We start from the raw sequence: 12,294 nt of genomic DNA, 5'->3' as shown, positions 1-12,294 counted from the left end.
CTAGGATATGTGAACACCAAAATATTCGATGGCTGCAGCCCCGCACTAAATCAGCCCAAACTTTGCGCATTCTCCATCTTTCACACACTCATTCCCCCTGGCTTGGCGCCATCACGCCAACTTATCATTATTAAAAAGACCCGAAAAAAAAAAAAAGGCAACGTTCGTCAGCAGCATCATGATGCTTCTCATGTCCTGCGGCGATTGTGCATTTAGTCCAACAATTTCCCTCGGTACACTCTGACAGGCCATCACAAATTCACTCCACTTCAGAAAATAAAATCATCAGCTCTATTTCTAGCTCCTCGGCAAACATTTCTTCGCTATTCATTTGGAAGGAGCTTCTCGATTCATAAACCCCAGAGATCTGAGGAGTTTCTCAAGGCAAAGAAAATGCAGCAAGCGTGTTGATACAACGCACTCGCTGAAGATTATGACCGGATGAGCAGGACCAAACATTGACTGAGTCGCTTTTTAAACCAGCCTTTCACATGGCGGTAAAACGTAGCAACGTGCAATCCTGATTTGAAAAGGTGGTTATTTCAATTCATCAATTTTGTATTTTGCTAAACATTTTCACAGTCATGGGTCCATCTCATCTGACTGGACAAAAGAAAAACCACACCGAGGGCGGCGCGTGTGACCCTGGGGAACGTGCGTGTAATTGCACCTCCACTCCAGTAGGTGGCAGTGGCGCTCTAGAGTATTAACTCTACGGTGTAGGTTTGTTTTGCAACGTAAATGCGATTATTTATGGTTGTGGCGGAGAGTGGGTGGGGTGGGGGCACAAATGGCTATCTTCTTGCTGGGGGGGGGGGGGGTGGCAACAGAAAATAATGGAGAAGCACTGATTTTTACCAATAACATCTGCAACATCAGCAAAACCGGTTGACAATGCTCAGCTACTTCCACAGTTTGTGACCGATTTCAAATTTCTACATCAATTACACTGTCCAATTCACTTGTTCTCAATGTCAGCCTGGGATCTACATTTTTACATTATTCCAAAATTGTGACCCACACATTCCGCTACTCCTCACGATGATCGTGCGGGTGCTGGAGCCTATCGCAGCTTTTTTCGGGCAGTAGGCGGAGCACACCCTGAACTGGTTGCCAGCCGATCACAGGGCACACATAGACGAACAACCATCCATTCAGAGTGTCCAAGCAAACTGCCATGCATGTTTTTGGAATGTGGGAGGAACCCGGAGTACCCGGACAAAAGCCACACAGGCACGGGGAGAACATGCAAACTCCACACAGTGCGGCCAGAATCGAACCCTACACCTCAGAACCATGAGTCCACCGTGCTAACCAGTCAGTTGAGTGCATTTAAGTGCATCCATAAATTCAACTGCAGGTGCCACACAACAATTAATTTTTTTATCACTTCAGAGAATTTCATGCTTCCAATCTGGTGGGAAGCTTACACACAAAGCAGAGGCCATAAAGGTGTGCAAAGAGGTGTTTGGTGCGAAAACACAACTCGCAAACAAAACCAAACTGTCATTTTGGAGGAACTAGAACGAAGCGTGTGAGTCACATTGTCACTCAGGTACACCAAAAATTGTCACACGCTCACAAAAATGTCTTGTGGAAAGTCGTCCCAGGAGAGGGGAAGCTGGCATAGCCACAAGGGAAAGGAGAGGTCCATTCCATATTTTCCACTCTCACTTTCTGGTCTAATGATGTCATCATCATGCGTCGCAATATTTCTATCATCACGTGATGATGGTATAGAGCAGTGATTCTCAAATGGGGGTATGCGTACCCCTGGGTTTACTTGAGATTTTAAACAAAATTAACAAACATGGAAATATCCTTTAAAATAATGATTGAATTAATTAAATGTTTCAGGAATTTAGAAGTTTCAAAAAACACATTTTCTATTCAGTAGTTTGTTCAATTGAATAATTTTAAAAACCCAGATTCTCCCTCATCCTAGAATGGTTCGACCCAATTTGCCACATGCCACCACTTGTTACCTGTCAATCACTTAAAGAAGCAAATAATGGAGTCGTCGTTGAAGCGTAAGTCTTCCGAGAAAAACTCAAGCAAAAAAAAAAAAAAAAAAAAAAAGGGCCAAACCAGAATCGGCAAAATTTTGGTTGTACGTTAAAGGTGATATTTTATTAGGATTTATGCCCACAAGTTGCAATGGTCTTCTGCCACTTTATGTTGATTCTTTTTTTGTGGCCCAATACAAATGAACTTTAAAATGTTTTAAAGTTGAATAAATCTGACACTTATGGTATGTTTTAAGTCCTATTTGTTTAACTCAAAAATGCTTTTCCCTCTTTAAGGGGTACTTGGCTGAAAAAAAAAAAACAATTTCACTTTCGGGTGCATCACTGAAAAAAAGGTTGAGAACCATTGGTATAGAATATGCTCTCAAACGCAAAAATCAATAATATCCTCAAATTGCAAAGTGGCAGTTTAAATACACTCCAACACCAGTGACGCAGTGAGAGAACCGATATGGAGAGAAGTTATTTTGCAAACGCCAACAAAAACCAAGGAGCATCTAATACCAGAGATGCAATATATTCCAAATGAACATTTATTATATAATAAGTTTTCTTAACCAACATGTTTCTTGTTGTGCTTTGCTGTGGCGATGGACTGAGAGGTGTTTCGAGCGTCCCGATATTTAAAACAGCACCGAATGAAGTGCCCTCGAGGTGTGAAATTGCATTGAAGTTGCATTTTTACTTGCTCCTTGTCAAACTTTGTTCCGAGCACCATTTGTCATCATTGTCGCTTGTGGGCATGCACCTTCCCTCAATGGCTCCGCTTACCATTGCTCTTACCTGCCGTGGTAAGGTCGATAAGCCCCAAAAAGTGCATCAGTTTGAGAGAGCTGCACACCACCAGGAGGATGCCCACCGTCTGCAGCCCCTCCACCTCCCACTTGTCTCGGAAGAACAGATGCATCGTCCGCCTTCCCCCTCTCTCGGTTTCTGACAGGCAAAAATCTTGCACGTCCGCCAACCTCCTCCTCCTTCTCCTCCTCTCCACCCCCCTCAGCTCCGTCTTCAACTCCTCGCTTCAGTCTCCCTCCATATGCCGGTATTCCGCCATCCTGAGAGCGCGCAGCATCCGTCTGCTGGTTCTTCTTCTTCAGAGGCTGGATTGTTATTCCTCACGTTCTCTCATCGGGAATGGGAAACGCGGTGGGGGGGAGCAGGGGGCTGTCTACTTGGCGTTCCGCCCCCGCCGCCGCCACTTCAGAGGCTGTCAAAGGTTGTTTAAGTTCCAGGTGAAGTTCGGACAATTCATTGAGCGCTTGTTTTGTGCGTCGTGGCAGGATGGAAGCGGCAGTTATTTGTTCTTCCCAGATGCTGACTCTCAAACTGTCTCCACTCTTTTGTCCGTCTTCCTCGCCTCACCTCTCCGACACGCCTCCCTCCTTCCCGCTGCGTCCCTCCCCGCGCTTAATTGGGCCAGTGATGGCATTGAGTGAGGGAAAGATGGAGTTGGGGGGAGGCAATGAGGAGGGGTACTACGCACTCCAGTTTGGGAGGGGGGGGGACCCAAAAGGAGTAGAGTAATGAATTGAGACAAGACGGGGGGGGGCAAAATAACAGCAACAGAGAGGACAAGGGGCTAAATCGGAAAAAAAAAAAGATGAATCTAAGGGACGGGCGGTGTAGTAGGAAGGACAAAATTAGGAGAAGCAGCAGAGCGACTTCGGTCGGCAAAGTCAGCGACGGCGGAGAAAGTCACAGATGTGGCCTTCGTCCCTCCCCGAGCGTCGCATCAACACACATGCACAAGCAAACGCAGCCTGGAGGTGCAATCTGGCTGAGCTTGTGTGTTCTATTTGGAATTTTGTACAGTGGGGCATCTGTCACACGGATACGCCTTATCACAGTAATTTAAAAAATCATTTAAAAACTGGCATTCGTGATGAAGTGTCATGGATTTAATAGATTTTATGAGTTAGATCAGTGCTGCTCAAATGGTGGGGGGCGCATGTGTAAAGTGTAAATGCACATCCATGCCAATAGGTGGCAGTGGCGCTCTCCGTTATATTAATGGCTGAGTATTTTTCATCCAAACATTTATTGTACTTTAGTCCGGTTTACTGTCGTTTGTTCTTCCTGAATATTCAAATTTGGGTTACTTCATCGCCATCGGATTGGAACACCATCGTCGAACACAGACTTCTGTATCTAGAGGTGACGGGCTATTGACGAGCTTTTTGACAACATTCAGTCGACTAGCAATTTAAAAAAAAAATAAATAAATCAAACTATTGTGAAAACAACAATAAAACAATACACAAAGCATATTTGTCAATTGAGACAGGAAGACTTTGTTGAATCATCGCTGTCTTCCGCTTCTGCTATGGTTGCACTTTATATAATTGATGCAGCTATCGGGAAAGAGACGCACGGCCAGGGTTTACAACTAGAAAACAGACTAAGGACTTTAAGATCAAACAAGCAGAAAAGCACCGTCCTCCTTGAGGAAATAAAGTCGATTGTAACAACGTTGTCAATTGTATGGGCTTTTTTTTTTTTTTTTTCCCTCGTCCTAACTAGGCTATATTGTGAAGTCAGCTATGTCTTGAAACACTGCAGCCCAAATGGAGGGCAAATTAGCGATCCGCAAAGGATGCTGTTCTCAACAAGCCAAATAATTGGTTATTACAACCGAGACTACCGCAATGACACTACTCCTTGGGGGACATTACTCCACTTACAAAAATGTTAACAAATGCAATCTATCCATTTTTTTCAGCTTCAGTGGTATTGGGTCATTGGGGCAGAATTCTAAGTAAGGGTATCAGGACTTCAAGTCGCCGATACTTTTCAGACCAAGTGTGAGGCAGAGTGACTCCTAGCGTTTCCAATGTTTGCGGCAGGGTTTCCTCACAGTTGCCCAGAATTTGTGAACATAGGTAAAGGGGGAAATGATGAGTGACCAGTAAATTTCCCTTTGGCTGAGGTCTCGCAACACCACGCCAATGCAATGCACTAATGCACGCATCGATCGTGAACAGAAAACAAATACTTTAACTTCTCACCACTTGAGACAGGTCGTTGCTCTTAAGTTGGAGGAAACACTTTTTTACATGAAGGACTGTGGATTTTGATTGGTTGCTGATTTGCATTCCAGCAGCTTTTGAAAGAACCATTCAATCATTTTCTAGAGGCCTTATAGGCATTAAGGTCCAGTGTGTCTTTTGGCAACCAGTTTATTATTATTATATTTATATTTTTTATTGTTATTAATATTTTTATTACAATGTTTTAGTCTAGTTTTGTTCACCTTTTTATTATAATTAATAATATACGTCAGAACATATAAATTATGAATAATAATATATAATTTATTTTAAATACTTGACATTTTTAAATAAGAGAATAGAATGGCCTTAACTATCAAATAATCAAAAACAAAACTATGGTAGTTCATCTGCTAGATGACTGACACTGAATTTAAGCTTTTTGAGCTTTCTGAGTAATGGCCAGAATTATAAACGTACTTTTCAATGTCTTGACACATGCCCAGCAGGTAAACACACAATCACAACGTAACCAAGGTGCCACTAAAAATAGCAACACTCCATGCACACATCCGCCACTTAATATAGGCATAAAAGATAAGTAACAAATAATAATAATGTAAATAAAAAGAAGAGTACTGCGCTAATGTGCGCAACAACGTCACCGTTATGTTTCATCCTGAAAGAAAAGCGTCATCGATCAAATCATTTTGTCATCCTCGTCGCTGACGAAAACGTGGTCTCGGGTGACTTTGGGGGTAGAAGTTGGGTACACTGTGGACAAAGCGCTATTCGCTACATACCGTCCCGGCAAAAGAAAGTCTCATTTCCAATACACGGATAGAGAAGTTTACAGTCAGTTTGAGGAATGAGGGAACTCACAGTTATGGGAACAACATGTACCGCATACTCCACTCGAGGAAGTCTGCGCTTCAAACCCCAAACATTCCAATTCCGGGCACACAAGTAGACTACAAACACTCCTTCCCGACGCATTATTCAGGAGCAAACCGGTTTGACCAAAAATGGTTACAAAGTTCTCCGTTTGATGAAGGCATCAGGTAGTGATGCGTAAATGAAGTTTCAAATCTGCTTCATGAAGCAGTTGTAGTATTTCTGGACTCCAGTAGATGGCACTCTCTGTTCAACATTGGGCTGAAAGCACACGGACTCTCCATTTTTAAAACCCTTTATTTAAACCAACAGTGCCCTCTAGAGGACCCAAAAATACAACAACTGGTTCATGAAGCAAATTTGACGCTTCATTTTTCCATGACTAGCATTAGGACTGCAACATCCACAACTACCACAGATTCTTTTGTCTTAACTTGTCGATAGTATACTCCTTGACTGCCATTGACGGCTAAAGACATCAAAGATCCATTTTTTTTTTTACTCAGAGGGTAATGAATGAGTAAACGGATGGATGTTCACTTGCCTGCAACTGTTTTCATTTTAACTTGTCCCACTTACACGCCTTGTCAGCGCAGACCTTTCTATGATAGATAGGATGCTCTTGTATGTTCATCATGTGGTTGTGCGGGTTTCTCCCAAAGTCATAAAAAAAAAGAGGCGAGTGTAACTGAAAACTCTAAATTGGCAATTGTGCCATTGGTGTGAATGCCAGTGTAAACGGTTGTCTGCCTCGACGCAACCTGTGGTTGACAGGTAATCAGTCCAGGGTGTACCTCGCGTCTCGCTCAGTGAGCCGGGATTCAAAAGAAATTCCTCGTGAGGCTCAACAGGATAAGCGGTAGAAATGTATTAAAAAAATTATTATTTATTTATTATTATAAAAACACCCCAAAAAATTTAAAAATGGACTATAGGGCGCATCTGTATATAAGCCGCAGCAACTCAACAAAAAAGATATACGAGCCGCACCAGGCTATAGGTCTCAGTTTTCTATGTTGAAAAACAATTAATTGTTTACTGCATGTACAAAACGATTTTGTACATAAAGGTCCATAAACAGATTCTTAAAGCAGTGCCTTTTAACATGCTCATTAAAACAGAACAGTTCCAAGAGAAAAATTTTTTTTAAAAAAATTTAGATTTAATTAGCGTATTTTCTAAACTATAGAGCGCCCCCACTGGTGAAAGAAATATCCACAGAAATGCTGCACCGTTGTATTAGCCGCGTGGTTCAAGATCTAGGGAAAAACTTGTGGCTTATAGTCCTGAAAATACAGTAAACAAATAATGATGACTGGCGAATCATCTTGACGTCGTCGTCAGTGTTGTCGAGCGGGAAGTTTCTGCCTCTGAGGTAAACAGAAGGAGGAATTATGTGCCTAAAATGCTTCAGTTTGTCTGGGATGTCAATGTCAATTGTGCATCCCGTTCACAGTGTCTGAAAGCAAGCAGGACGAAATGAAAAGGAGGAGGCGGTGGTAAAAGGGGACGCTGGGGATCGAGAAAAAAAAAAAAAAAAACCCTAAAGGAGGGCTTGATTTGCCGGTGGCAGAATTTATGCGTGTCTGAGTTGAAATGAGACCTGAAGCTGCTTTGCCTCCCACTGAAAAGCAACCTGGTGAGACTCATCAACCTGCAAGTCATCACTTGCAAGTAGACTGCATTGGTACCCGAAATGAGACGGGAGGATGATTTTGTGATTATAGTCATAAAACAAGCCCTGGCACGGTCGCCCACAGTTGTCAGTCACTGTTGTTTAAAAACAGTAATGCGGCCCTACTAAGATTATTAATGCGCGTCATGATTAGACGGGCGCTTAACTGTCTGCACTGTCATGAGCAAAGGGCAGTTGATTGATGAAACGCCGCATCACCCGACATATATTTTGCATACACCTACGACCATATTTAATTAAACAGCCTGCGTAGCTTTCCGGAAAACAATGACATATTCAGGCCAGACACCTTTTGTAGTCATAGGGCTCAATCAGCGATGAAAGAGGAGTGACGTATTAAGGATGCTTGTGTGTCTGCCACTGTCGCACACGGAAAGCCAGAGAATATTTGTCATGTATTGAGACACAAAGAGAAGATCAATGATAACTTTAATTGATTTAGCGGAAACTTGAAGTTCAATTGCTTCAAATTGTCTAATACGGAGTTACAATTTTGAACAACTTTTGCGGTGCCTGCTGTCATTATGTCATGATGGGAAAAAACTTTGATCCAGCCCGTCGATTTTTAAAAACTTAAATGAATAAATCTGGTTAATTTTATTTTCTCTGTAATTCTGAAGTATCCCCACTAGGAGGCGCAGTCTACAACTGAGGTTTTGTAAAATTAAGCCCGTTTTCTCTATTTACGAAATGTATTTTTTTCTCAGATGAGGTGTGTTAAGAACCCATTGTGGCCCACCAATCAATCGATTCGGATTAAAAAAAAAAAAATGCTGGCATTTCGCTCGGAAATTGAAATGGATGCTGGAGAGGTGCATACAAAATCTCTTCCAGAGTTAAATAAAAATAAACTTCACTTGGACCTCAAAGGACTTTGTGGAGGTGTGTCAAGTTCATACCGCAGGATCGCACTTTAGCCTGACCCGTTTTAAGATGTGGTACAGCACATCTGCAAGACGACCCAAGAGACATTCTGATCTGTTGTCATCTCAAACACACACACACAAAAGCAAGCATGCGCACACATATGCATAATGACACAACGTTGGGTTAATACGTCGCGTTTGATTCGTCTCTTTGAGGCCTAATTTGGCCTGAAGCCAGACACAGCACGTAATTGAAACACCTCCATATTTAGATGTCTACCTGAGCAATTATTCCCCTCCAAACTGATTAAAACGTCCAACCGAGAGAAAGTGTGTGTGTGTGTGTGCGCACAAAGAAGACACTGAGGAGGTCATTGACAAATGATGCTAAAAATTGGCTGGTGTTTCCAATTAGATAAGCGCCATTTGCAGAGATCATTAGCTTTTGGGGATATTTTTAATACAGTAGCGCCAAGCGGCACGGAAATCATTCGGCCAACAAGTCTCTTGTGAAAAGTTTTTTTGAGGGCAAACATTGATTGATTGATTGTTTTTTTTCTCCATCAGGAAGTAATTATTTAAGAAATATGTCCAGTATAGCGTTTGTATAATTTATATATGGGATGAGGGAAGTATAATCAATACTATCGGAATTCACAAAGAGTTATTTGTCTCTGAAATAATCTTACTAAAACACCTCATGTATTAACATAAAGACCCAAAAGAATAGATATCACAATAAAATATTATTATATTTAAAAAAAAAAAAGAAAAAAACAAGTGACAAAATTGTGCGCTTGCTTGATAATCAATAAAGCAGCCTCGGACCTATTTAGCTAAGAGTGAGCTACCGAGCTCACAAGCAGATACATACATGAAGACGAACCAGCCATGTGACCGATAATATTTACTAAGCCACGCCCCTTAAAGGTACACATACTCTAAAGTTATCATTGGAACTCTGCATCTTCCAACTTCCAGAAACGACACTTTATAAGACTAATTTAATTCTTTAGAAGTAGATTGCATTGTTTTATCATATTTCTATCTAAAAAAAAAAAAAAAAGAGTATCAAAAAACTAAATGAAAAACATTTGCCAAAAGTAGTTTTCTCAATAAATCGCGCTTTTTATTTTTTACAATAAAATAAAAATTTTAATTCGACTAAATTAAAATTTCACACACAATAATAGTTACACTATTTAATGCAAAAAAAAAAGCAGTGTGTTTTCTGGTTACTTTGCCTTCTCGATTATTTTTTTCAATTCCTGTTTTAATGTCCTTCTGTGTTCTGAAAAGTCTCTTTGACTGAAATTTATTGACCATGAGCTGCGTTTTTGCCCCCCCTCGGCAGCAATGTAGTCACACACCTGGAGAGGGCAGTGCAACGTAAGCCATTTAATGAGCCGCACTGTCGTCCTCGCCCCAAGCTATTTTTTTTCCTCTCTATGTGATCATCCTTCATTTAAATTCAAGTCAGAAGACGAGAACAACAATGGGAGGGGAATGAAAGATCACAAGCTATTAACGGGTTCCAACATAGACACACTCAAATGATAAGATTCATCTTTTCACTATCACAGGACGTAAAAAACAGGATTAAAGTTTCTATACTATGACCAATAATTCTTAAATTACAACTTTTTGAAAACAAGAGTTGACACCACTAAATTCGTTTCAATCAGACCAGCCGTCCCACTGTTTCAAGGAGATAAAGTCAAGCCGCTAACACAATCTCACATTTTGCAACCGTAAGACGTTGAAACAAGCAAACACAACAACCACTGCGAAGGTTTGATTCAAGCAAATACGATTTGCAGCAAATCTATTAACCGGCCCGAAGGAAGGAAAGAAAAACATTCAGTAAGGTCCAGCCACAGGCGACGATTACAGCGACAGTGAAATCGATGGCCTAATGACAACAACCTTTAGCCGTCCATTGTTGCTGCTGTAAAACACGGTGAAGAATAGCCACTGCCGCCACATGAATGTTTTATGCGGGTAAATCCCGCAGCAAGGCTCGTCAGTCCTGCGCTGAGCAAGCGGAGAATCAAACCTCAGAGTGAGACACTAGGCAGAATAAAAAATGACAGGGCAAAACCTTCAGGCGATAAGTATTACAAATCAACACCGATGCCCAGAAACACTGAATTCTCATAATCACAACAGAAAGGGATCAAAACTAGCGATGGGCAAGCTCGTCAGCGATTTTGAGGATGCTCTAACTTTCCACTGCAGCCCGATTGAGCGGCAGACTTTGCTTTCTAATTGGTCAACCCCGAAATAATGCCACTTTATGAACTCCATATGCTTACATTGCTTCAAGTGTTAAAAACTAGCCGAGCCGATTATCGAGGCCGATATTTGGCATCTGCCTTTTTTTTTTTTTTACTTTCAAGGCCGATAAATTGAAAGCTGGTTCATTTTGGCTCGCTGCAGCATACTTCTCTCTCTCTTTGCTGTGCTTGTGGCCTTGCCTGCAGAAGCCGATTGGCCCGCCCACAGCACCATCTGATTGGTTCCTTATGCAGTGGGTAACAGCCAATCGGCACTAAGCTGCCTGTTTGCTTTTTCACCTCGAGTCACACGCACTATTATTAAAAGTGTAACCAAACCTCTATATTTTTTATTTTGGATAATCAGTTGGTTACACGTCGATCCAGAAAATTCTGAATGATAAATTAATGGGTAGTCATACACGTCTTTAAAGAAAAGGTTGACTTCATACCTGTTATTATTTGAAAAGGCCTTATCCGTTACTGGTAATGACATCAGCTTCTTAAGATGAAATTTCTAAGGACAAACCAGAGGATCCTTACTGAATTTTGCATGAAGGTCATCTTTGTGCACTGCTAAGCGAACAATTTCAAACACTCTCACTCAATCTATTAAATCTCAGTAGATTGGAGGCTTTGACGGAATTGCGGAATTTATTTTTTTTTTTTGTTTGCATGTGAGAAACTCGCTTTCAGCAAGTGCCTCAGCTGGTTATGCTAATCTATCCAATTCAAAGAAAGCGCATTTGTATGTCTTCATGTATTTGCGTGTGCATTCATTAGCGGCTGTGCAATGTTATCATCTTCATGCAGACATACCTCCGCCATACGAAGAGAGGCAGAAAAGCCTCAGCTCTTTTGTCCTCTCGCCTGCAAATAGTTTTCACACACAATTGCATTTTCATCATCTAAGCGGCTTGGCTTACAATCATTGCTTTGAGATCCTAACCCACAACCACAAATTGCTTAAACCGACAGCGGAATTTGTACATCAGGCCATAAAGGGCCAATAAGGATCCCTATAATGTGTCAGAGAAAACCAAATAATATTCTCATGAGCGGTACTCACTGACTTGTGCTTGCAACATATTAGCAAGCACAGCCTAACAATACATTCACTTCCTGGGAGGGCGACGACTAGAAAGTTGTGGGTGACTACGATGTGCATCAATGGACCTCCTCAATCAAAAATGAAATGGGAATAAATTATATACTGCAAAGAGTATGTACTGTGCGTGTGCAAAAATAAAAAAATTAAATAAAATCGATTCACTCAACTATCAGGATTTTATATGCTGATTCAATTAATCAATTTCAAAGTTCGGAAACAATTTTCACCATTTTTCAAAAAGCAAAGGTGAAGCAACCACTTTCCTCCAACAGATGGCAGCGCCGAGCATATTTGTTGTGGTGAGTTAGCAGGCTTTAGTATTCAGTCGCACTACGTCATCTGAATGAGATGACAACTGACAGACTTGTGGTGCAAACCATTGTGGAAGCAAATAAAGAGTTCATTCTTGGATAACGGCTTCGTCTCAACAAGAATAA

General features: G+C 41.4%; 1 protein-coding gene across 5 annotated transcripts in view; it reads right to left on the bottom strand.

The window, feature by feature from the left end:
• Positions 1–12,294, bottom strand: part of LOC148329908 (A-type potassium channel modulatory protein KCNIP2) — a 74,069-nt gene that overhangs the window by 8,602 nt on the left and 53,173 nt on the right. The window contains exon 1 of one of the 5 annotated variants that reach the window (XM_088304279.1): positions 2,799–3,364. The exons of 3 other annotated variants lie outside the window; for them this stretch is intronic. In XM_088304279.1, coding sequence (XP_088160405.1) covers positions 2,799–2,934 — 136 coding nt within the window. In that variant the 5' untranslated portion in view covers positions 2,935–3,364. Of the gene's footprint in view, positions 1–2,798; positions 3,365–12,294 lie in introns of those variants that run through there. One more of the 5 variants, XM_088304280.1, reaches the window with a different exon arrangement.

The sequence above is a fragment of the Idiotropiscis lumnitzeri genome, chromosome 9 (genome assembly GCF_059441095.1).
Source record: "Idiotropiscis lumnitzeri isolate Australia: NSW breed Sydney's pygmy pipehorse chromosome 9, RoL_Ilum_1.0, whole genome shotgun sequence".
In the NCBI taxonomy this organism is placed as follows: domain Eukaryota; kingdom Metazoa; phylum Chordata; class Actinopteri; order Syngnathiformes; family Syngnathidae; genus Idiotropiscis; species Idiotropiscis lumnitzeri.
The sequence above is the reverse complement of the archived record's forward strand: the minus strand, read 5'-3'. Positions and strand labels throughout refer to the sequence as shown.